We start from the raw sequence: 25,658 nt of genomic DNA, 5'->3' as shown, positions 1-25,658 counted from the left end.
AAGTCCTGCTTCACTAAAAGTGTTAGCAAAAGTACAGAAATGTTCATGAAGTATCAAAAGTAAGAGGGCTCGTGCAGAATAGCCCCCTCCATAGTGTTATATACCATCATATCTTACTCATCTCAGCACCGTCATTTCAACAACTTCACTCAGCAGCTCCACCCAAACAAACTCTTCACCTTCATTCAGTGATTACATTTAAAATGAAGTTTAAACTTCTTTCCACTTGGATTTTATTAAATGCCACTTCACCATGAAAGACAATGTCAACTGCAATTTTTTTAGCAGCCAGCAGACTTGAATTTTCTTCTGCAAGTCTATCCTTTTTTTACTTATTTGATGAGACTGCCACAAAAACAATACCACTGTATGTTTTTCTCAGGTTTTTTTTTTTGTTTTAACTCTTTTAGATGTTTCAACATTTAAACTTCAAAATACTAACCCAGCAGAGCTTCAGGTGATAGCAGTTACAATCTTTTGCTGGTAAGCCTGAGTTCAAGAGGTATCTTTCAGCTGAGCCCACGTCTCACACGGAAGAAACTAAGCAATTAAAATAACCATGGCAACCTCTGGGTGAAGGTGGGGACAAACAGCTGATTCAGATCAGTCGATTAAACGACCTCCGTGATGTTTGTGCTGTTTATCAGACGCTTTCCTGACATTTCTGTCAAAGTCCTGCTACACTTTTCCCACACTACATACAGGACACATGGATTTATCTCTTAAAGCTTAAGTCCTGAGGCACATGTGCATTATGATAAAAAATATCTATACAGGCTCTTCACCTGGAGACAAACAATTTTCAACAGTTTTCACTGGAAATATGTTTTAGTACAGTTTTAGTCAGTAAATGTTTGGCAGGTAATTTCAGTTGATTCTTCCAGCTGACCACACGCTGTCATCTTTAGATCACTTTTGAGGACATTATGTTGACATGCAATCATTGGTGTGACACACGCACACATAAATAACTATTTCTCTATAAATTAATAAATAATTCAGGTTTAATTTTCACAATGAAAACCAGATTAAATGATGGTAATTGTAAGGATATAGCACAGGGGATCACTCTTATTATGTATTATTATTAAGTTATTTGTCAGTCTGCAGTTGTTTGATTCTGACCTGATGCGACAAACACAACTGGACACAGTCACGTTTGGATCACTTGTTGACACACAACCAAACACAGATACACGCACAAATTGCTATTTCTCTGTCATTTAGACTCCTTTTCAAAAGATTTTAGCAATTTAAACACAAATAAAAGATGGTGATTGTGAGTATACATAATATGTTTAGCAGGCAGCAACGCAGTTTAGCATCCGGTTTTCAAGGAGCCCACACCAGTTTCTTCAGAAATTGTGTAGTCTAGTTCAATATTAATGCATTGACATGAAAGCAGTGCTTCACTGTTGTAGTGGGTTGAGGTGCCAGCGAATTTTAGGTTTTTTAAAATCATTAATCATAAATTAATTTGTAATGGTTAGTGTGTCATATTTTATACACTGATCTTAATCTGAAAAGTAACTGTAGGCTACATGTGAAATAAATAAGGCTGGAACGATTAGGTGATGAGTTGATCAACAGAAAATCAATCAACTACTGTAATAATATATTAATCTGAAGTACATTTGAAGAGCATTTTATAATAACACCCTCTCAAGTATGAGGATTTGAGCTTTTATTCTCTGCTGTGATTGTAAACTGAATGCCTTTGGGTTTTAGATTGTTGGTCAGACAAAAACGCTGATAAGATGTCACCTTTGGCTTTAGGAAACTAACATAAATAGTTATGTTTAATATATTTCTCCAAAAGATTAATTGAGAACATACTCAGTAGAATAATCAATAATGATAATAATCATTGGTTGAAGCGTAGGAAATATACGTATAGGAGTTTTTTAAAAGTATGTTAAGTATAAAGCAGTATAAAATGAAAATACTCTTTAAAATGGCACTTGTGTAGGCTTCAGGCTCAGGTCTGGTTTGTCTTTGGTTGTTATTACTGATTTAAACCTGTGGAAAACACCTCTGCTTCATAAGGTGCCTCCCAACCAAGTGATGTGAGCCCCTCATCCCTAAAACATGACATCATTGGTAAAGGCTGGTCCCCAGTCTGTGTGAGGGGAGCGGGGAGCGTTCAAAACTGCAAATCACAGACTGTTACTGCCTGACTGTTGTTGCAAAGGGCGTGGGCGTGGGCATGCCCCCCCCCCCCTTCAACAGCTACATGGCTCCTCCTGGGGTAATGGATGTATTCACCACCTTGCAGCTGCGTGTGAACATCGTCACCTGCAAGGAAACGACGAATTACGGATGAGGAAACACTGTGTCGGCGTTTATTCACCCTGCCTGAGCGTTTGACACTCGAACGCACCCTTTGCGATAGAGAGTTCCGACCAAATGCAATAAAATAAATAGACTCTTATCTATTTTTTTTCCTATACCCTCAGCCAGGCTATTGCCCGCGCTTTCATGAGCTTCATATGGCTTTTATCGGCGGAACAGATTAGGTGAAGAGGTGTGATAATCACGGCCGGCTCCAGTCAGATATGGCAGTAAGCACATCAGAGCCGCTCTGCCAGCCGTGCGTTTACCATGAAGCTTTCAGAGGTAAGTCCCTGCCTTACCCACTCGTTTTGATCTCGCTGTTTGTGGAAACGTTTCAGGTGTTTGGATGACATTACCTCTTGGAGGAGTGCGCCCTGCAGAGACGGGCTCCGTCTCATTTCAACACGCTGACCACTCCCCTTTAGTCTCCATCAACCATCCTTCCTTGGACCTGCAGGAGCGATGACATACGCACATTGTTTCACAGGCTGTGTTTTGTGTTTATTAAGGGGGTGAATGAAAAATGAGGGGGTGTGTCAGACAGGCCTTCTGATTTCTATTTGCTCTGTGGTCAGTGGAGCTACAGGTGAAGAGACCTCTGATGCCTGTCCACCTGGGTCCAGAGCAGGTGGGCCTGGAGATGCTGTGTCTCTGTGGGCAACTGGATCTCCTCATCAGGGCGCAGATGCAGCAGGTGGGGTAACCTGAGCACTATCTGCATCACCTCCATCGCAGCTGATAAAGCTCACATTCATCTCCACCACTTCTCCTTAGTTTGCATTATCAAATCTAAGTAAAAGTTAAGTAAAAAAATTAAGTGAATGTCAGATGTTCCATCAAAAACTAATCAGCCAAAAGTGAATCTCCATCAGCTGAACCAAAGCAAATAAAAAGGCATCTAATGCACATTATACACAAGTCAGTTAGATTAAATCAGCCAATTAGTTAATTATATCAGCTTATGTTACCCATATATCATATTACACTGTACACTTACACTAAATGCACGTGACATTAAACATTAAATGTCCAGAATAACGTCCATACAACTGCAACGAGGAAGCATTTTCCATCATCTCTAACCCTTGTCTCTCTTTTTGGCATCGGCTTTACTTACTCAGTGTTTGGGGTTCCACAGACCCCATTGTTGTGTGTGAAAAATATAATGAATAATTATACTAACTGTAAAATCAACCTTAATTTGCTTTAATATTTTTTCTTTAGTTCTTACCGTATTAAATTGCAATATTTAAGTATTTAAGTATTTAATTGGCAACCGTTCACTTCACTACAAACATGGCTTGCACCTTTGATGGTCAAATAAAGAAACACTTAATGTCGTCTATGGTATAAGGCACAAAAAGTTATTCACGGACATATAAATGTACAGTATCCAGAGAGGTCTAACTCCCTGTGTCTTATGAATTCTGAACAAACTTTTACAGAAGTCCAATAATAATCCTATAAATACACTTATTTGAGATTTGAGAGGTATAGTGCTGCAAACAAAACAGACTGCTGTCAAATCAAATCACAGAAATACAGCATGAACTTCCGTTGTATTTAATCATGTTTTAAGACGACGTCTCTGCCCAAACAGAAAAAAAGCATCATTTTCTGTAGCTGACGTCTGGAACAGTTAAAAATCATATGGATATAGGGCAATAAAACATTGTAAAGTATGAGGTCAGTTTATTTTTCAACATAATGGAGGTTGCTACACCAAAATTCATACACAAAACCTAGTAAAAGGCAGTTTCCACTTTTTTAACTGGTGCTATTGATATCGGTACTGGTACCATTACTCTTTCAAATGTCTTTGTAAGCCTGCCCAATAGCTCAAACATTTACAACAGCACTCAAAGCATTAGACGCGAGCAGATCTTTGCCAGCTTAAACGTGATATGTCTCAGCATCCCAAGACATATAAACTGGTTTCATGTCCACTGTGTCTCTCCCTGTGTCTCTCCCTGTGTCTCTCCCTGTGTCTCTCCCAGTGTTCCTAAGCGTTTCACATCGTTGTGTACAGACATGTCTCATTTTACCCTGTGATTCATAGTTTCTATGTCACAGTTCCAGGAGCAGTTAGGACAAGGCTGCAGCCCAGAGGAGTCAGACACTTTCCAGGCTCAAGGTATACGTGGCAAAGAATCACAGAGTTTAATTTGACTTGGATAGCTCCTGTATGTTTGACATTTTTGTGCTATATTCTTAAAGGCTCAGAGATTCTTGACCAGATGCTGCAGTGCCTTGAACATCTACCAAAGCCTATGCCACAGCTGGAGGTACCACAACCTGTCTGAATTTCTCCGATAATTTCTACTCAGTTACATAATTCTTTAAATTATTTGCTAAATTATTGGGGTATAATAGAGATCTAAATAAAGCATTACCAGTGAGAACTTAGATCTTAGACATCTGTTACCCGGTCAATCAAATCAATTGGTTTACATGTTTCCTCAGGACTACCTGGACATGGTGGGTCTGTCAGCAATGTTTCCGCGTGTAGAGGTATTCCTCATTCAAGGCAGCCCTGTGGAAATGTTGGAGAGGCCGCCAATGGATGGTGAGAGAGGAAGTATATCCCCATCCAGGAGGAAGATACATTTTTCTGTCTGTTTTAGTTGTATATTACAGGGTATGCATAAGTTTTGGAGAGAATTTAAAAGTGCTGGCAAAAATGTGTTTCCTATTGAAGAAATGCATTTGCTGCTAATATAAGCATGGACATCCAGCACAAACTTGTGATACTGCACAGTAATAATACACAATTTTTTAATGCTTATCACTTTACATGTGGATGCCCTGTCACCAAAATAACATAGTTAAGACCACGTCCTCTCTACAGGTTAATTACATAATGAAAACACATTCCTGTGTTTCCAAAGACTACAACTCCTGTTTCTGTTGCAGAATACTTCTTCCACATTGCCAGACTAAACCAGCTCTTGGTGCTGAGTCAACAGCTAGAAGAAGACATCAGGCACCTTGGAAGTCATAAGTACATCGCCCACCAGCTCTCAGTTATATATGTAAGGAGAATAAATCATAGTTTCGTCTTTTCGATAATGCCCCCTTTAAAAAAAAAGAGTCCTCCTTTCCTCTTTGTTTCCATCCCACTGATTTTTTTTTTTTACCTGTCTCTTTTTTGCAGCAAGTTATCAGCTCTTTCAGGGGAATTCAGGTCTTCTCTGAAATAAAGAAAGATATTGAGACCAACTTCAAACAGATGAAACAGTCCCTAGTGATAGACGAAGGCTCCAGGCATGAACCTCAGCTTGCGGCCCACTACATCAACTGGTGAGTTAAGATTCAAATGTTTAGTTGGAGGAGATGATGATTAATGCAGAAATCCGATAACAGACGTGTTTTATGCTGCTTGTAGGATATTAGAAATAACTCGAAGCTTAACATCAGTGGTGCTGTCTCTGCCGGAGGAGCTGACAGAAGACCTTCACCAGGCTGTGACCTTCATGTCCCAGTTCCTGTCCTGACTCCCCCTGACCAACACCTCTGTATCAAGGAACCCTGACGTTATGATGCACCAGGTTTCAGCAGGAGTCGCCTGCTTCTGAATGAACTGATGTTGTTATGACTGGGAAAAGGTGCTACACAAGTTGATTCAACTGATTGATGGCGGGATTAGAAAGCCTTCTTCATTTACAAATCATCTAGGTTTTTATATAGCCCTGCTCCATGTGGCCCATATTAACCTCTATGGTGAATTAGTTGTTTGGAAATGAATGTAAGTTTGATGAATCCCTCCTTGCACTACTGTTATAATTACTGTTATGATTTTTTTAAAACCTAAAGTGAAATAATAAAATTGAATGCAATATGGAGGTGTGTTTGCTCCGCCCATGTCAACGGACTGTGCATGTCCTTCACTTCAGACACGTTTGCTACATCAGGTATATGTGATCATAGCACAGGTGTAGGGTTGCAACTAAAGATTATTTTTTATTATCGTTTAATCAATTAATCATTTTGTTACAAGGTTTCTCAGATTTTGTATTCAGATATTTTAGCCCCAATTACTCAGTCAGATATAACAAAGAAAAGCAGCTGATTAATTTGCCTTTGATCTTTTAGTTAATTAATCGACTAACTGTTGCAGCTCCACATAGGTGCTCTCACTATGTGTGTAGGTGCACAGCTAAACTCACTTCCAACGGAGGATGATGGCATTTTAGTTAATTAGTAAAGCGACAAAGGTGTGGACGTTCTGCCAGATCAGTTAAAGCTACGTTGTCCCTCATAACAACAAAGTATAGTCAGTGAAAAATCAACATTAAAAGCTCTGAAAACCTTTTTCCTAATTCACTGTGTAATTCCACTGTGTGGCAACTGTGGCAGTGTTTTTGGTTATTTAATGAACTGCAGATTACCTCATCTTGAGGCCTCATTTTGTAGAGCCACACAAACCTTGAAAGATCAACTGATATATCATGTGATATATATGTGTGACACATGATGTAATGAATAAAAGTCCAGGTGAGCAGTCTGTCCTGTTATGAGGAAAAACTATTCTGCCAGAGAATCAGGGTCTCTTCTCCTGACACTGAGAAGAGAGTTGGGGTGCAGAGTGATGGCAGCTGGCAGGAATGACTTCCTGTGACGTCATCTAGCAAAGCTGAAGAAGTGCTCTGCTGTTTGAGACCGGCAGCTCGTGGAGGGGATGCGAGATGTTCACCTAGATGTTCAGTAGTGTATGCAGCATCCTCCTCCCTACAGCAGACTCCAGGAGCACCAGAGAAGTCCCCAGCCTACCTGGTCAATTTGTTCAGCTTGTTGGTGTCGCTGGCTCTGATGCTGCTGCCCCGGCAGGTAGCAGCAAAGTAAAAGTAGTTTGTCTTAAAACAGTAGGCAGGTAACCATATATTCACTGAAACAGGGTTTGCTTGCTGTAATAAGTTTTCCTGGTCATAGTGTCCATTAAACAATCAAGGACACATCCACAGCACTCGTTCTGAACAAAAACACATTGCAAAGTTTATCTGAAACTCGTTTAAGAGTTCAGCAGTCTGAGTTCAACCAAACAAATTGGCATCTTCCAGTCTGCTTAGTATAACATTTCCTCTTTATGTCTGTCTGAACAGTGTTGTTGAGCCGAGATGGAAGGATAGTAAACAAAACTGCACTGAAAAACTGTGACTTTGGACGACAACTAAAGCCTGACATTAAGTTCAGATAAAATGTTGAATTGCTGCACAGAAAGAGAGCTCTGGATTTCGTCCAACATCACTTACACTGAAGGTACAAGAAGGGAGGAGTGAGCTCAAGAAGAAAACCCTATTAACAAAGATTGTGAGCCTGGGGTAAGTATCTGGCTCCCCCTGCTGTTCAATCCCTGCAACATGCAAAATCAGGAAATACCATGACAGCTCCCTTCTGAATTAACAGCCACTGGTTAATTAAAATACGTCGAGAAGCACAGTCAGGCCCAGGTCTGTAGGATGATCTGCACCGATGTAGACGCAGTGTTTACTGATGGTGTTGATTCATGCGAACCCAATAAAACCCACGGCTCTTGTGTGCGAAGTTTCCTACAGATGTTTACAGTGCTGAGGTATGCACAAAACCAAACCGGACGGCGTCTGTCTGTGACTGCCGGCGGGGGGGAGGGACTTAACTGTGAGCGACGTTTCAGATAACCCAATCACATGAGTCCATTTCGGTAGCGCAGCCAATCAGGAGGGGTTAGGCTGTCCGGCAACTTGACTGTGAGAGCTGGGGCTAAGAAAGAGGATGAATTCATGGTGATGTTTGGGTTGTGTTAGTCCGACAGGTTTCGGATTTAAAAACCACACAACACTGAACATGAAGGAAGAATGAAGAGCAAGCAAAGAGGGTAAGTCTGAAAAGTTTGGGAGCGACTGGCCGGTCTGTTTACCCGCCATGCATTCAACACCTCTCAGGACTAGTTCAGGAAATGAAGACTGATATTTCAGCGTTTGTAAAAATACGCCAGCTAAATAAATAGCTGAACAGCGACGTTGCTCTCCATCCTCCCAACTCTCATGGGAACCGAAATCTACCCTTCCGAAGTATCCTTGAGCAACCCCCCGACCAGCTCCTCCCAGTGGAGGGGGAATGCAACCACCCTGCAACCCCCTGCAACCCCCCCTTTCTCACTGGAGATCACAGCTGGGTGACACCACAGCATTTGGTTTTGAGCCAGTAGATAACACCAGGACGCAATCACCTTTTAATTGTTAAAAGCAGCTGATTTTATAGAGAAATTAGCTCATGATTTATGAGGTAAATGCTACGATTGACCGATTAGTTGATCAACAGGAGATTAAGCAGCAGCTGTTTTGACAAACAAGTGATTGTTTTATTCATTACTGAAACAAAATTGTCAAATATTTGCTGGTTTCTATCTTCTCATTTGGGGAGTATTGCTGCTTTTATCTTGTCACAAATGATAGTAAGTGGAATATATCGGGATTTTGGACCCCCCCCCCCCCCAGCTCTTTATGGAGATCAGATATCCATTATTGTGGTTTTACAGACTGCCTGTTTCTTACTCTAATTCTCAGGCCAAACACTGATCATGCTGTATTTCCAGATGCAGAGACACACACCTGAGCCCTGTGTAAAAATCTGAGGAGTGAGATGATAACAGAGCCCACAGCTACAGCTGCATCCAGGCCCTCAGAGCAGAAGTAAGCATCTACTACCAAAATACAGACAATTTACCGCGTTAATTGATAGGATGTCCTCGAATGATAATGAATTTTTTCAGCTATGTACTTAAATTTCATGTTTTTGACTCCGCAGTAAGAGCTCCCATGATGAGGCAAACTCCTCTGGTGCTGTCAATCATTCAGAGGATGAGTCGGGGAATGAGAACAGACAGAAAAGTGTGGTAGGTGTTTTTCTATTGGTGGAACAGATTTTCTTCTCTGTACATGAAGAGTGGCAGTAGAAAAGCAGTGTGATGATAAAAGTTCACAAATAATGTACAACCCTATGATGCCATTATGTTGATGTTGTGTGTAGCTGTAGATAAAACTAGGCCCTTTTCATGGAAGATATTTTGACATGTCACAGTAGGAAAAGTGGAAGTGTAAATGATAAAATTAGAGGTCTGTTATTCGGGCTGTCTGGATAGTTTAGAGCTGAAACGATTTGTCAGTTAATTAGCTGCTGGACAGAAGATTAACCTGCAACTATTTTGATTATTATTTAAACATAATCAAATAGAATTTCAAAACATTATTTGATTTCTAGCTTCTCCAGTGTGAAGATTTGCTGATTTTCTTTGTATATAGGAGAATAAACTGAATTTATTCATGGTAGTCGGATAAAACAAGGAATTAGTAATTGGTATTTTTCCCTATTTTCTGACTAATCATTCTGATGATTAGTGGATTATCAAGAAAATAATCAACAGATTAACTGATAGTGAAAATAATTGTTAGTTGAAGCCCTAAATATTTTAATATTCCTTATTATTGATGTTTTTTTGTCAGCAATAGATCTATAGTATCCATTTAATCATTAATGATAAATGTAGAATAGACACAGCTATTTTACCCAGAGCTGCTAAGTATGATGAGGCTTGTTAGTGTCCAGTACGTGGCCAGTTTAAACAGTGGAAACTCATTCATATGTGAATGTTGGTCATTACAAGAGTCCATATTTTCTTTCTTATTTGTTCCATTTTCAAAACCTTCAGAGAAGAAGGAAAAGGGCCCATAAGAGCTCAGAGAATGTCAAACGCAAAAGTGCCAAAGCCAGCCGCAGCAGCGTCAGCAGAGCAGGGGGCAGCCACAGCAAACAGAGGCATGTGGAGGCCGTCACCCTGTTCGAGGTGGTCACCATGGGCAGGAGTGCCATGCAGGTAAGATAACCAGCCTTTGTCATGGACACCTGTTTTCAAAAAACGTCATAAAAAAAGTTTTATCTGTTCATGGGCCTTCAATGTCCAATGCCAAATCTCCCCTGTCAAATGAAACCAATTAGCGGTGTAGTGTGAGAGATGTGCACAGAAAGCATTAAAACAGTGGTAGTTATTACTGACTCTGACTCCTCTGTCTCTGTGACCTTTATCCTCTGATGTAAAACAGTACTCTCAAGAATGTAACTCTCAGGTTTGACTCTTCTCTGGATTTTTCTGTCCACATTAAGAAACTTGTGCAATCTTGTTTTTGTCAACTACAAAATACTATGAAACATGATGAGACATGATGAGAAATGAATCCATGCTTTTGTGTCCTTGTGACTCCTTTATTGTTATTCGTTATAATCCTGCCTCTTAACAAAGTCCAGCGATGGCTTCTATATATTCAGTATAAAATATTGGTTATTACTTATGTGGCTGTACATAGTTAAGCCTCAGAGAATATTTCTGATTTGTTGTGTCCATATAGACTGAGCGTTTTCACGTTTTGCCATTTTATAAAAATGATTTCTTTCTGTATGTTGATTTTATTTCTGCTTTGTATACTCTATTCTAATCTAATTTGTAAATATGACCTTTTTTTATCATAAATGTTCATGCATTTAATGTGAAACAATTATGAAAATTGCTTTATAAATACCTCTTTACTTACTTTGATATATGATGATAGAGTTGGGCCTGATTATTAATATATGATATTTAGACATTCAGTGAATGAGTAGCTGCATGCAAACATTTATAGTTGTTTACAAAAACAAGATAAAAACACCAGGAGCTACCAGCGAGGATAAGCTGACATTATCTGGTATATTTTCCGAACATTAACACAAACTCACTCTGACTCTTGTGTGGTATCGGAGCAGGCGGTGATAGATGACTGGATTGAGGCGTATGTGACGGACAGAGACTCCTCCCTCCTCGATCTCATCAGCTTCTTCATCCAGTGCTCTGGGTGCAAAGGTAAGCAGTCAGCAAACGTGCACATCTGTAAAGATCTGCCAACACACACACACACACACACACACACACACACACACACACACACACACGTGCAGAATACACAGAATCATGTCTATGTTTCCCTTCTGTCTTCCTCAGGCGTGGTCACAGCAGAGATGTGTCAGAACAAAGAGGACAGTGATGTGATGAGTAAGATGGTCGAGGAGCTGGACGAGGTAAGAGGTCTTCAGTCCTCCATCTTTCATTTTCCATCTCTCTTTCTCTCACTGTTGCATCATTTTTGACACTTTGAAGTGAAACTATGTGATTGTGTGTGTCTCAGGTCTCCAATCTGCAGTATAAGAAGTTTCTGGCCTTTCCATGGATCCTCACAGTCACGTGGCCCATGGATACAGTCAGTGGCACATATTTGATGTATTTAATGTATCTATCATCTTCCAGTTCTTGGAGGGTCTCATTAATTTTTTTAGCACCTTTTTGTCCAAACATTTCTTCAGTTACTGATAAGCATATCAGTTGTATTGAACCATAATTGTATCTAAAATCACTCCCTCATTCACATATTCTCTACATAATAAAAACTCAATAGGGCACTTTGTAGTAGGTAGAATAGATAGACAATGAATAAACAAATGACTTATCTGTCTTGTCAGGAGCAGAAGCAGATGGACATTAGATGTTTCATTTCCGATGTAGGGATTTCTGAGGTTGCTCTGCAGTGTGTAAGTTTTATGCTCAGAATCCAGTGACAGTAAACATAGGTAGCATGTTGGTGAGTGGTTTTGTTTTCAGCTCTGATGTTTTCAACTCAGTGTACCATCACTTCTGTTGAACCAGGGTAGGTTCACTGAGCATGAATCCTGTTTTGCAGGAACAGACTGTTGAAATTAAATGTCTGTCTGTCACAGACACACAGTTATACATGGAGGCTGTTCACAGTCTGAGTGATCGAGCAGTACCATTGTTGAATTAATCTTACCATGAGTTTACCATGTTATACTACTGAGTACTATTGTATTATACTGTCTGTTGTTCCTGGTTCTTCCTATTTGTACACCCAGCACTGAAAAAGTTCTCTCCCCTGTTCAGTGCTGAATATAAAGAGAAATTCTCCCTTGAACTATGAGAATTGCCTCATGCAACACACCTTTCTGCCCTTCCCCTCAATCCAACTTCTATCTTTTTTTTGCTTTTAACTACTGATATGGAGCTGGTTTACACTCATGAGTGAGCCTTCGTTGTGTTATCTTCACCCCAACTATACTCCGTCATATTAGGAAAGTAACCATTACAAACAATTAAGTGACTTGCTTCTTTAACCTGGAAATAGTTTTCTCTCCATTTTTTTGCCTCCCTCCTCCTCTGCTCCCCTGTAGGACAGTGTGGAGTATCCTCTCATACAGTCTGGCGCGTACGGTCGCTGGTTTCACTCTGAGTTCTGCGAGTTTGTGTCGGTGCTGGTGGTTCAGTGTCAGCACAGCGTCATCTTTGACGGTTACCTGATGAACACACTGATGTCACTGCTCACAGAGCTGTCGGACTCTTACGTACGAGCCTTCCGACATACCTGCACGCTCGCAGGTAAGGAACAGAAAAGATGTACACACGCCTACAGACTCATAAAGGTGTTAAATACACTAATCTGCACTCTGGCTTGTTTTTGATCTGTGTGACATCTCTGTAAGCGATGAAGCTGCTGAGCTCTCTGGTGGGCGTGGCTCTGAGCCTGAGTGTCGGGATTGAAAACAGTCAGAAACTGTACAAGGTGCAGAAGACAAAGACCATGAGACAGAGAAGCACACCGCAGCTGGAGAGAATACAGAAGAAGATTACAGAGGTAAGGTGCATCATTTTGTACGTGACCTTATAGAGGTTTTACCTTTGCTCTGTGTGAGTAAGTCACATCCTACTCTCTGTGGCTGCCTGTCCTCGTGCTCCTCCAGCTGCAGGAGAAGAGGGTGGAGGTAGAGAGCATGATGGATATCATCTTCAAAGGAGTTTTTCTCAAGAGATATCGGTAAAATAACTTTGCAGTTTCTCTGACAGTTTATGTGCATTACAGTATTATTTAATTCAGTTTGGAGCTAACGTGTGTGTGTGCGTTTCTGTGCAGTGATGTGCTTCCAGAAATCCGCTCCATCTGTGTGGAGGAGTTGGGTTTGTGGATGAAGCTCTACAGTTCTGCATTTCTCAATGACAGCTACCTCAAATACATGGGCTGGATGATGTACGACAAAGTAAATAACAGCAAAACACGCAATGTAATGTAATGTGATGTAACACAAAAACAGTGATTTTGAATGTTGTATGACACCCATCCATCACAGCTAGAGATGTTTTATGAAAATTTGAAACAAGCTCTGTACTGTATGTGCAACCAATGTGTTGATGTGCGTACCGTCTTTCAGATACCAGAGGTGCGTCTCAAGTGTGTGTTAGCTTTGCAGGGTTTGTATGGAGATCCTCTGCTTCTCTCCAAACTAGACCTGTTCACCAGCCGTTTCAAGGTAACCAAACCTCTTTAAAGCTGCATCAAGAGATTATGGTCAGCAGGGGGCAGGAAAACAAAACAAAAACAAGCAGACAGACGTACAGTCAAATCCAATATTCACTAATCTTGGAGCTCTGTTTTCATCTCCAGCAACTGTCTAAGTAAAATTTCTGCCTCTTGACATGAAATGTTTGGAAATCTTCAAGTTTCCTAACTTTGTCTTTTGTTGCTGGAAACAAATTTGATGAAAGCAGTGAGGCTGAAGCACATAGTCCATAAAACCGAAACAAAGAGCTAAAACAGGATGACAAGCTCACCAGGGCTCAGTATCACCTGTTGGGACATGTAACCTGTCACATGCAGAGTTGATTGCTGTTGTTGGTCACTCTCCAAAATGTTGATCAGTGCTGAAATGTACTTTGTGCCCATGCATGATGTTTATTGTTGGTGTTGTAGGACCGGATGATCTCCATGACGCTGGATAAGGACAATGAAGTGGCAGTGCAGACCATGAAACTACTGGTTCTCATCTCCAAGTTAGTCACAAACATGTTTGTTATTCTTTTCCTCTTCCAGCCATCCTGAATGTTTTCCTATTGTGTGCATAACTTCTAATGATTTGCAGAACTTCTGAGGATGTGCTCAGTCCAGAGGACTACAAGCAGCTCCTCCAGTTTGTTTACTCTTCACAGAGACCTCTGGCAGCCACCGCAGGGGAGCTGCTCTTCTCAAAGTACGTCCACCTCCATCACTGGAGATAAACAACTGAACAACAAACAAACAGCTAATTAGTCTTAACCTGGATATTGTTGGTGTCTCTCAGGCTTCTCAACACTGTAGCTCCTGCATCTGATACTCAGGATGAACTAAATGAGGAGGAGGCACATACACAGCAAACATCTGCCAGGCTGAAGGCTCTGCTGCAGTTCTACCAGCAGTCTGAGGTGTCATAGAGAGTCTTTATTTATGTTCCTATCATGATGCTGTGTGTGTTTCTCTTGTTTTCCCTGACATGGATGAACTAACATGTCTGTGTGTGCCTGCAGCTGCACAAACATGTGGTGTACCTGGTGGACAGTCTGTGGGACTGTGCTGGAGCTCTGCTGAAGGACTGGGCCACACTCACATCCATACTGCTGCAGAACCCTTCTTCACACAGTACAGGTAAAGAAATGTCTGTGTTTGTGTGTGTTGGGAAATGTTCTCAGGATTTGTCTGTTATATCATTTTGCTGATTTGATCAAAACGTTCTGTATTACAGATTAATATGGTCATCTACGAGGATTTCTTCAAACCTAGTGTTTAAAGAGCCGTACAGGATCCAAATGTCATCATCTAAATACCTTATTCTAACAGATGCTTAAAAACATCAGTTTTCTTTCCCTGTTAGTTTAGAGGACCAGTAAGCCAATGCTGCAGTTAGAAATTCAATATCTTTTATTTTCATTTAGATTGAATTTTTAAAATTGTTATTTGGCTTGGTCTGTCTTTAATTATTCAATTACAGCTGAAAATCTTTTTGATAATTTGTTATTATTATTAATATGATATGTGTAACTGCATGATATTAAGTCAGTTTTTCACAGCCTCTATTGGCCTCATAAGCTTGACTTTCAGTAAAGGCTTTTCCAACCATAACATACCACTACTCAATTATTATTATTAATTAATAACTTTCAATTCATCTCTGAAGGATTGTAACAAATGGAGGGAGTTTACAGCAGTCATCATCTTGTGTGTGTGTGCATGTGTGTGTGTGTATTTGTAGGTCTTACACTGGCAGAACAGGCAGCGCTTGTAGAGATCCTGGTGGCGTCGGTGCGTCAGGCCTCAGAGGGACCGGCCCTGCCTGGGAGGAGTGGAGCAAAGAAGGTCAGAGGGGGGCGTCACCTTAAATTTCTGGCAATAGAAATATTGGACCATGCATGTCTTAAATTATATTGTACTTCATAATATACTTTGGACAAAGGCATTTCCCAAATGAAAAGAATTGTAAATGTGCTGTGGTATTTTCACTTCCCAGGCAATGAGCGCCAAAGAAAAGAAAATTCAGACTGATGACTGTGCTAAGTTCACTGAACATCTCCTCTGTGTGCTTCCACAGTTACTGTCCAAGGTATTTATCCCACACACTGTTTTTATTATAATATTGAACAGTCAGATGCTGAGCGTCACAGATTCCATCAATTCTCTTCTTTGTTGGTGTTGGTGCAGTTTTCAAGTAGCCAGGACACAGTCGCCTCCCTGATGAGGATTCCTCAGTACTTCCTCCCTGAGTGTTGTGAAGCTGAAAACACACAGGTCTGAGTCCCAGCGTTTCTACTTTCAACACAAACAGTAACATGAAAAATGAAATGAATAATGAGAAAAGAAAAATGATTGTGGTGACACACTTTCCTCCTCTTTAACATCACTATTAACTCTGTTGAGGTAGGCCAAAGTATTAGAGCCATGAAATCAAACTTTAATGTGATTTTAAAATACATTAGTGAGCTACTATTATTGATTGAATGGGTAATTATAGATGTAGTATGTAAACAGAGGTAATGGAGGTAATGCTGAGAACATTTCTCATGGCTCACGGCTGCACTGGTATTTATGTATTTATGGGCAAAATTTTAATGGTCAAATTACACTAATTTTAGCTGAAATCACAAAGTTGGACAAAAACGTTTCCAACACTCATTAACTAGGGCAATTATTTTGTTGTTTGATTAATGATTTATCTGCTAATGATTTTTTTTATTACATTATTCATCATGGCATATCTATAAAATGTCAAAAGCTGTGACCACATGTGGCGTCTTGAACTTGTTTATTTTTCTGAGTCCAAAAACTGGAAAAAAAAAGAAAAGCAAGTTCTTATGACAGCTCACATTATGTGGCTGTATCAAGCATGTTTTGTATTTTTATATAATTTACTTGAAACAATCAATCATTGATCAAAGTTGCCATTAACTGATTTTATCTTTGATAAAAAATAAGATTTTACGACGGTGCATATTTTCTTTATATTCCCAGCTTATTACCAGGTGTCGAGGGTCCCACAATATCACAGTCAGCAGATTTTAGAATGAACCACTGCTGTTCTTGTCCTCTCCCTCAGGCAGTGTCCAGCCTCTTGGCAGAGATGGGAACTGTTTTGAACCTTCACTCAGGCCCTGCTCTTCTGGAGGCAGCGGCCCGCACATACCTCAGTCTGTGTGGGGGGGAGACGACCTGGTGCTCCATGGCCCGGGCTGCCAGAGACTCTCTGGTCCAGACCTGGGTGGACCAACTGACAGTCCTGCTGGAGGACTCGCTCAAGGTGAGGTCACTGTTTGGTTAAAAATAAGTGGATGTACGTTTTGGAGGAGTGAATTTTTTTTTCTTAGTCTTTTATGCAAGAAACTGACAAATTTATGTCAAATATAGTGACGTCATAATCATATTTACTTGTCCAGAACGATAAATACTGACCACACTTCACTTAGATATATATGTATATACTGTATTTACAAATAAGCCTCATAACATAGGCAGTGTTTCCCATCACACGAATCAGGACCCCTCAAGAAAAATTAGTTGGCCATGGCTTGAAATGAAAATACTTTGTTAAACATTTGTGAAAGAATGCACTTTTCATTCACAAGTATTAAAATCAAGGAAGCTAATTTAAAGTTTATTTATAAATTTTACCTCACTTATGTAAATATGCATAAGGTAAAGATAAATAAATAAACTGTCCCAGATGCAAGATAAAATAAGGATCATTTATGCATTTGTTTTGGTAATACAATCTGTGGAAAACTTTCTTAAATTCAGTTCACTCCTTCACTACATCAGCTTTGAAAATCAAATTTGTTTTTAAACACTTTGTTTCTATTTACTAAACTATATACACCTGATTTCCATCCAGATAAAAAAAATGCAAAATATTAATAACTATAACATACTTTGCTAAAACTGCTTACTTATATTTTGGAAAAATGAATATCCTCTAAAGTGGAGGTGAGACTCAAATCAGGCCTCAAATCCGTCAAAGGAAACAATGTAAAATCACTCTATCCATGATGGTTGGCATCCGCTGATACAAGAGCCTGTTCCTGTTTGTCTGTTGTAGGGCGACTGCTTCTCTGCTGATGAGGAGAAAATTGGAGACATTTTAGCCACACTGAAGAAGCTCAGAGCTTTTCACAAGTAAGGCTGAGATTCATCCACGGTGAAGTGCGAGCTTACAACTTCCTGTCCGTGACGTGTGTTTATGTGCTGTACATATCTGCTTCTCTCCGTGTGGCTACAGCTGTCACGACCTCTCTCAGTGGAGTCTGTTTGAGGTGCTCTCTCCTCTCCTGTCAGTGGAGAGCAGCCAGGGAGGAGCACCGCCTGAGGTACCATCACTGCCCTCTGAACACCCGCATGTGGCCGCTGATACTTCAGCCTAACACCGTTCAAGTGTGTTGAACTTGTGTGTCCATTGTCATTGTATCATAACTGTCCTCAGTCTTTCTCTGTTCTCCTCCCTGTTATCTGAAGGTCCTGCGGGAGGTTCTGCAGTGTCTCTGTTACTTCACGCTCTGGTCTCTCAACACGAGCGGTGAAACTCTGACCTCCAGAGTGAGTCACATCTGCTTCTCAACTGCACTATAAATCTGGATTATACAGATATAAAATATTGATATTTCTTTTACATTCATGGAGACCATTCTACACAATATAAACATAAAATAATCAATATTCACACATTTCTTTATATTTATATAACTTTTATTTACGTCATTGAGATCTAGATCTGCTCTGCAAGAGAGACCTGAGCACAGCAGATAAAAAGAAAAACAAACATAACCAGCTGTTCACATTTAGTGGTATTTGTTTGCACAGTTGTAGTCATAGAAACTGATCAAACCAGTTTATCCTTAAGTGACACAATCGTTAAATAACCAGATAAAACAAACATGGAGGAGGAGAAGAAGGAGGGGTTTCATGCCTGTGAAGAACTTAAAAGCATTGTCATAAAAATGTGTTTTTCTCCTTTTCTCTTTGATTTTATTGGGTTATCAATAGTGATGAATACAAATCAATAAGTAGTTCCAGCTGTAAAGTGGTTGCAGTTTAATGCCTCATGTACAAACGATAACATGTACAGCAGCTGACATTTATGAGCGTCCAGGCAATGATTAAAAGTAATGTCTAGTAAACAACAAGAAGGACGACACAGGACACAGAAGTGTGTGTGTGGGGGGGTTTGACTAATGGAGAGAAGCATATAGTGTGTTTTGTTATGCAAAGAAAGTGAGTTTGTAGGTGTGTGTGTTTCTAAAACGATCCACATTCCTGGGTAATGTCAGGACACTTTTAGCGTCCCTGTTGCCTTTTTGAAAACTTGTGCATTAACATACACAGATTTGCAGGTGAAATGCTGCACTGTTTGTCACTCGTCAGTGCGTCTTTTTCTGAATCCCTGTGTGTTTGTACTTTAGGAGAAGGCTGTGGCCCAGAGGCTCCAGCTGCGTCTGTTCTGTGAGAGGAGTCACCGCTGTCTCTCCCACTCTGACCACAGCGTGCGGCAGCAGGTAGGCAGCAGCTGCTGGTTTTGGCAATGTTGGCACCATGTACTTTCTACCTAGCTGTCATTTTTCTGTTTTAGGCTTTTCTGGGTGTGTGTGATGTCCTGTCGGCTCATTCCTACCAGCTGCATGTGTGGGACCCAACCTCCTTTGGTCCACTGCTCTACACACCCAGTCCCAAACTGCAGAGGGCGCTATTGACCTTTGTATGTGCACAGGTTTTCATTGGCCCGGACTGTGACAGCCAGAGCAGGGGTGAGGGCTGTTTTAACGTTCATCTGCTGAGGGAGGAAAGTTTCTCTGTGCTCACCTTAAATCAGTTTGGTACAATAAGCAACTTATGCAAAAGTGATGTGGAAGCTTTTAACCTCCAGTATATATAAAATAAATATAGAATATTTTGTATTTTTCAAATAAAAAATATTTAAATTTTAATATTTTTTATAATTACCGGAAAACTTTTTTTTATAATTGCCTAAAAGTGTTGGTATTAAGCTGTAAATTACTTGGATTTTCAGAGAAAGGCTTATGCAATTTGATTGCTTTGGTTGGTGATAAGGGAAATGAAGAAAATGTTACTATAGTTAATGTTATGTAATTAAGTATGTTATATTGTATTTGTTCATTCAGGTAAATCGAAAATAGTTCATAAACTCATGTAAATATTCATCAGAGTTTCCTAGAAAGACTCAACAAAAATACTTTTGTTTGATTTTGTTTGTTTGATTTTGATTCTTAATACATTCTCTGAACAGCCATACATTATTGATCTGCTTAGTAACTGGTAAATATAAACCTTTAACCGATGTTTATGTTACATATTGTTTGAATTACATACTAACCTGTAGTTTTCAGCTGCACTGAAAATTCTGTAGTTTTGTGCACTTCCACCAAATCAGCAGTTACACTTACAAACATATTCAGTGTGGCACATTTTCTATCAAATTAAGACTTTATATTTGTCTTTGAAACTCTGACTCAGATGGTTACTGAGGAGTGTTTATGAACTACTCTTCACTTAAAACATAATTTCCTTTTTTCTAAACAGCTCAAATGTAATGAATGGATACTTAATAACTCATACAATTTTATCCATTTTCCTTATGATTAGGACCAAACTGTGTAGATCTTTTGAGAAAATATCCTTGTAATCAACATTTAATACCAGCTCATTTCTAGGAAATTATGAGCAAAGTTTCCAGAAAACTAAAAACTGGAAAATATGGGACCCATGAAATAAAGTGTTACCAATGTAGCTTTAAATTTGTTTAACTAAGTAATTGAACTTTATTTGTGCAAAAAACATATCAGGCACCAGTTATTATTCCAAGTGTTTTTTATATGTTGGGAGCAGATCTTGACATAGACTGTAATACTAACGCATCAATGCATAAGCAACATTTTACTGCTGTAGCTGCTCGAGGTGGAGTTTGCTTTAACTACTACTACATTATATAAAGTGAGGTAATTTAGTCTGGTGGTTTCAAGCTTTAGCGGTCGGGCCCCTCTAAAGGTTAATAAGATAAATCTGAGGTGTTGTAAAGGGATTAATGGGAGAAGAAAGAAGAGAAAACAAAGCTCTGATACACAAATTTCCATACATGTTTTAGAGTATTCTCTAATCTTTAACTTGAACTTCATTTACTGATGTCATCTGAGAAGTTAAGAGAGGAAATGTAGTGTACTCACACTGCTTTCAACAAGCTCTGCTCTACGGCAAAGTTAGTAAACGGATAAGTTTACTAGAGATAGATAAGTTTCAGATAAATGTATCGATCTGCGTATTTTGTGACTGTTGCATCCTGACACGGCTGCTTCATGGTGGTGTGTATGACAAACACACCTCAGCAGCGTTTGGGACACCCGGGAGAAAACATCCTGCAGTACTGCACAGTAGATGGCACTCTCACTCTGCCAGAGCAGCCTCCTGTTTCTCCGGCCTTCGCTGCTCTGAGTGAAACGCTGCTTCAGTCGTTGCTCACCGTAGTGAAAACATGCACGTATTAAATGCACGGCCACACATTTGGCTTAATAACTCACTGCAGAGCTGCCTGCTGACTGTAAATGGGGCCTGATTTCCAACCTGACCTGACAGTTGACCCTCAATTACAAAGGAAACCCTGTTAATATCCTCAGACTGAAACAGCATTGACTAATTTGTATAAAAGGGTGTTAGGCTTGGTTATGCAAAGTGATGCAGCAGGTACATTGATGACAGCAGTGTGACCCTGTCTGATCTAAAATGAGAAAAACAAGAGTGATATGTTGGGAATACAATGGGGATGTTCTCTTTGTAAAGTCCTGCAGGTAAACTTATGAATTCATTCATGGCTGACTATAACTAAAACATTTTATTATCTTTACAATAGCTTCTACTTTCAGAAACATATTGCATCCAAATATGGGAGAGTCCAGAGAAGTCAATAACTGTCCTGGTGGGAATCTCTTAAATGTTCAACCAAATACAATACAGGATTATTGGTTTTTGAACATGTAATAAAAAGCTATTGTTTTATTGGATTTGCCTGGTAACGGTTTTGTTATATAGACAGTGTTTTCTATTAGCTGCTGGATCAGAGATCACTCGGAGGGCAAGGGCACTGAGTTAAATCATAAAATCAGGGAAATCTCTTTCCGTGAGAAAATTCCATTAACTCTGGCTCACCTCCGAGCCTATTTTATTAGCCTTGTGAAAGATTGAAGCCACATGGTGTCACAACCATAACTCTAGTCTTATGTTATCTTTGATTTCCACCTGCTAAAGCCATTGTCCTGAAACTAACTAAAACTCTCTTTCCCGCCTGTGCTTTGTTCTTTTCTTTCTGTTATATGATTTCTCATGATTAATCACTCTTCTTACTTCACCCCTTCCCCTTCTCTCTCGCTCTCGACCACTTCACATCCAACCACGTGCTCCACTCCATCTGGCCCCCTCAGTCAGTGAAACCTCTGAGGTGGAGAGACTGGAGGACCTTCACAAACGAAGAAATCTGCTCGCGGCCTTCAGCAAACTGATAGTACACGGGGTGCTGGAGATGAGCATGGCAGCTGAGGTCTTCATGTACTACATGAAGGTAAAGGTGAACTCCTTAAATGAACAGTTCAACGTTTTGGGAAATACACTTTATTTGCTTTCCTGCAGAGAGTTAGCTGAGAAGATCAATAATGTTCTCAGGTCTGTGTGGTAAATATGAAGCTACAGCCTGCAGCTGGTTAGCTTAGCTTAGCACAGAGAAAGGAAACCAGGGGACACATCCGGCATGGCTCGGTCCAAAAGTAACATAAACAGCCCACCAGCACCTCTAAAGTTTGTCTGCTGGGCCCAAACTGCCAATAACAGTCTTAATACTGTCTCTGTGTACAATCGTGCCTCGTCTATGTTGTGTAATTTTTAAACACAGTAAAGCAATTCTAAACTTGTGTAATACACTCAAAAACCAAAATGCCTTGTGCTAGACTTTGTCTTGGTCCGGGAGGGGCAGGCTGTAGGAAGTCACTGCACCTGATCAAGAATAGTCTGACACAGAACTGGCCAAAAAACCACAAATTGTTGTTTTTACAATTTGGGTTTTGTATGGATGAAGTAAATAAAATACAGCTTGTTAATTAGTGAATTTAGAGATGCTGCGAGATGGATTTTATTGCCTTTGGACAGAGCCAGGCTAGCTGTTTAAGCTAACTGGCTCCTCACCCCAGCTAGCCCCAGTTTGAGACTCTTTTAACCATCTGGATTAAAAAAAAAAATCCCTGAACGATAAAAAGATTTTGCAAAACATGTTTCCCAAGTTGCACCTCTTTTTCCAAATCCTAACAAATATGGTAGAAATGATTTGTCTCCTCCGTCAATTTGAACATTAAAAATGTGATTATCAGTTTTGTTGGCATGTAAGTCAAGTTTTTTAAATGACCATGGGCTTTCATAGATCACTAGGTAATTATTTTTCAGAAAATCAGCTGTTTAGCGCTGGGACTTGAATGCAACAGTAATACATGAGAGGCAAAACTCCAGCTCCACATTTATTTAGGTCTGTTAGATCAGATCAGATCAGATCTTTTCAAAGTGAATGAGCGCATTTCCCAAAATGATTCCTTTCATGCCAGTGTGTACGACAAATAGCTGGGATAATATTTTCTCCCTCTTGTCCCCCAGTATTATAACGACTTTGGAGACATCATCAAGGAGACGATGTACAGGATCAGACAGATAGATAAGATAGAGAGTGCTCGCACACTGGTGCTCTGTTTGCAGCAGGTATAGTGACTCCGTCACACACCTGAAAAAATAAACTGTAGCCCCTCACTGCCATTGGCAAGCAGAAAGATGCTGATGTGGTCTTCTCTGCGCTTCCCAGCTCTTTGTGCGTCTTAAAAAGGAGCAGGAGAGTGGAGGTAGGGCTCACCCAGGGGTCCAGACCTTCACCAGCATCAAGGAGCTTGCCCGGCGCTTTGCTCTTACCTTCGGTGACCTCGTCAAGTTTCGTGAGTGCATCGTTGTGATCCACAGGTCGGCACAGGTTCTTGTTTCTCATGACTTGGATTCATTTTTTTGCAGGTTGTTGTTTCCTAAAGTTTGTGTTTGTGCGTTAATTTGTTCAGGAATGGCATAGAGTTTGTGTTCCAAGAGTTTAGCCAGACCCCAGACACGCCTACACCGCCGTACCTCTCCTACCTGACCATCCTGAGTGAGTTCTCCAGTAAACTGCTCAAACCGGACAAGAAGACAGTGTAAGTGCTGCATGCAGGTTTTTTAAAATGTCCTAAAGACGGCTTTCTGACATTTCTGAAAGTTTGTTTGTGTGTGTGCAGGTTCTCCTACCTGCAGAAGCACACTGCAGAGCACATCATTGACCTCAGAGAGGAGTGCTGGCAGCCACTTATCTACTATCGTGCTTCTCTACTGGCTGTAGCTGAAGGAGAGGACGCTGTGTCCTATGTCAGCTCTGACAGAAAGCCCCACCTGCCCAATCGCTCTCCCTTCTCCAAACAAAAATTAGAAGGTGCTGCATGAAACAACACAGTCGCAGAATTATTATATATGTATATTATTATACATCGTGTGTATCTTTTTTGTTTTTTAGGGAGCAAGTCCCCCTGTCCGTTCAGCCCCGGTGACTCCAAAGTCAGTAAAGGTCACAGGTCAAACTTCAGTCCAAGGTGAGGCTAAAGAATGATGCTTCACATTCAGAGTTTTATTTATTTTATAGAGCAGTTACAAACAAAATCATCTTCATCTCACATATATTAATTGGTGTCCCCTCCACAGCCATCAGGAGAGGACAACCGAGATGGACCCGTTTTCTATTCCACTGGAACCTCCTGCAAGAAGACTGAACACCGAGGGATCTGTCCTCAGCACGAGCAATGAGGTGGACGATGACGCTGTGGAGATTGAACTTTAAATATGAGGAGGTTGGGGAACACTGGTGCTCCTGTATGAACGGCAAGACCTCACTGGACATAACGAACTCTGTGAGAGACAGTTTCCTTTTTTTGCACCTTCTAACTAGTGTTTACTGTGTTCAGATGTTCAGACATCCCAGTGTCCAGGTTTTGAATTAAGCTTCTTCAATGTGCTGTTTGTTATGTTTTTAAAGAGGACACAAACTTTGAGGAGAAGTTTGGTGATGTTCTATATTTTTTCTATGGTCAAAAAAACATCCCCACCAAAAAAAAAAAAAAGAAAAAAGAAAAAAAAAATTGAATTGACCCAAGTATTGTATATGAAAACAAGGCATGATGAAGCTTATTCCTCTGTGGAATTGAGCTCTGTTGTCACCCAGAGTTAAAAACACAGCAATGAGCCTCACTGTTGCACTGGGTGACATGCTCCTGCATTAACATGGGTACTGTAGTTTTTTATAAGTCAATCCCACATAAATGGTCCTGCTGCCTTAAATATTAATCAGAGCACCAAATGTGGATTAATCCGCAACTAAAAATAGACCCCAGAAAATGTCTATTCACTCATGTTTGAGTAACATTTACTAAAAACTGCAGTTGGTTAGTTAACTTTACTTTTAATGGAGTACTTAGAAAATAAGAAATATATAGAATAACACCAGCCTTTCTCTTCAAATGAATAAAGTATAATTTATTCACTGACCACTTTGAGGACAAAGTGTATCAGTATGTGTAAAGATTTTTTTTACAGCTTTACTGTAGACTGTACTTGAATGTTACAGGTGACATTAAATGATCCATCTTTTAATTTTTCTTCTGGATCACACTCAGGTCCAAGATTTATCTTAGTATTATCTAGGGTTGATTAAGAATTATGCTTTACTGTCCTACCTGCCACTTTATTATTGCTCCTCATAGGAATCGGTTTGGTTAAAGTTAGAAAAAAAAACAACAACTACTTATGTATTGCTGTAAATTAACTTAAATAAAAAAAAATCCAAACAAGTACATTTTTCCA

The 25,658-nt window shown here is 40.1% G+C and overlaps 2 protein-coding genes across 4 annotated transcripts; both read left to right on the top strand.

Moving 5' to 3' along the window:
* The first annotated feature begins 1,577 nt into the window (after nucleotides 1–1,577).
* LOC139622524 (uncharacterized) lies at nucleotides 1,578–6,176 on the top strand. The gene is made up of 8 exons (XM_071479885.1): nucleotides 1,578–2,616; nucleotides 2,910–3,028; nucleotides 4,408–4,468; nucleotides 4,552–4,619; nucleotides 4,798–4,900; nucleotides 5,248–5,366; nucleotides 5,489–5,634; nucleotides 5,720–6,176. The coding sequence occupies exons 1-8, from the start codon at nucleotides 2,556–2,558 to the stop codon at nucleotides 5,826–5,828; spliced, it is 786 nt and encodes a 261-aa protein (XP_071335986.1). The 5' UTR covers nucleotides 1,578–2,555; the 3' UTR covers nucleotides 5,829–6,176.
* A 1,850-nt stretch (nucleotides 6,177–8,026) lies between these two features.
* On the top strand, nucleotides 8,027–25,653 carry LOC139622489 (cohesin subunit SA-2). Of its 3 annotated transcripts, XM_071479809.1 has the most exons (33): nucleotides 8,027–8,185; nucleotides 8,906–9,002; nucleotides 9,118–9,205; nucleotides 10,019–10,183; nucleotides 11,107–11,203; nucleotides 11,342–11,418; nucleotides 11,526–11,597; nucleotides 11,857–11,925; nucleotides 12,580–12,784; nucleotides 12,889–13,040; nucleotides 13,147–13,220; nucleotides 13,317–13,440; nucleotides 13,612–13,710; nucleotides 14,151–14,230; nucleotides 14,320–14,427; nucleotides 14,518–14,638; nucleotides 14,741–14,858; nucleotides 15,463–15,566; nucleotides 15,718–15,810; nucleotides 15,909–15,995; nucleotides 16,801–17,001; nucleotides 17,797–17,873; nucleotides 17,977–18,064; nucleotides 18,210–18,290; nucleotides 19,154–19,246; nucleotides 19,321–19,495; nucleotides 22,178–22,314; nucleotides 23,391–23,492; nucleotides 23,593–23,744; nucleotides 23,837–23,965; nucleotides 24,047–24,237; nucleotides 24,319–24,394; nucleotides 24,504–25,653. In XM_071479809.1, the coding sequence occupies exons 2-33, from the start codon at nucleotides 8,953–8,955 to the stop codon at nucleotides 24,637–24,639; spliced, it is 3,621 nt and encodes a 1,206-aa protein (XP_071335910.1). In that variant the 5' UTR covers nucleotides 8,027–8,185; nucleotides 8,906–8,952; the 3' UTR covers nucleotides 24,640–25,653. The 3 variants fall into 3 exon arrangements, with proteins under 3 accessions (XP_071335910.1, XP_071335920.1, XP_071335926.1); XM_071479819.1 differs by lacking the exon at nucleotides 11,857–11,925; XM_071479825.1 differs by lacking the exon at nucleotides 23,391–23,492.
* The last annotated feature ends 5 nt before the right edge of the window (nucleotides 25,654–25,658 follow it).

This window comes from Trachinotus anak, unplaced genomic scaffold, assembly GCF_046630095.1.
Source record: "Trachinotus anak isolate AG129_WGS33_773 ecotype Australia unplaced genomic scaffold, CSIRO_AGI_Tana_v1 ptg000001l, whole genome shotgun sequence".
NCBI classification, from domain to species: Eukaryota; Metazoa; Chordata; class Actinopteri; order Carangiformes; family Carangidae; genus Trachinotus; species Trachinotus anak.
This window is presented reverse-complemented; position numbering and strand designations above follow the sequence as displayed.

Bases quoted from the DNA above. Each gene is read 5' to 3' on its own strand.
- LOC139622524 (XM_071479885.1), top strand. From the start codon at position 2,556: ATGGCAGTAAGCACATCAGAGCCGCTCTGCCAGCCGTGCGTTTACCAT. The intron at 2,617-2,909 runs GTAAGTCCCTGC...CTCTGTGGTCAG, and splicing joins TTACCATGAAGCTTTCAGAG to TGGAGCTACAGGTGAAGAGA. The intron at 3,029-4,407 runs GTGGGGTAACCT...TCTATGTCACAG, and splicing joins TCAGGGCGCAGATGCAGCAG to TTCCAGGAGCAGTTAGGACA.
- LOC139622489 (XM_071479809.1), top strand. From the start codon at position 8,953: ATGATAACAGAGCCCACAGCTACAGCTGCATCCAGGCCCTCAGAGCAG. The intron at 10,184-11,106 runs GTAAGATAACCA...GTATCGGAGCAG, and splicing joins TGGGCAGGAGTGCCATGCAG to GCGGTGATAGATGACTGGAT. The intron at 19,247-19,320 runs GTAGGCAGCAGC...TTTCTGTTTTAG, and splicing joins ACCACAGCGTGCGGCAGCAG to GCTTTTCTGGGTGTGTGTGA.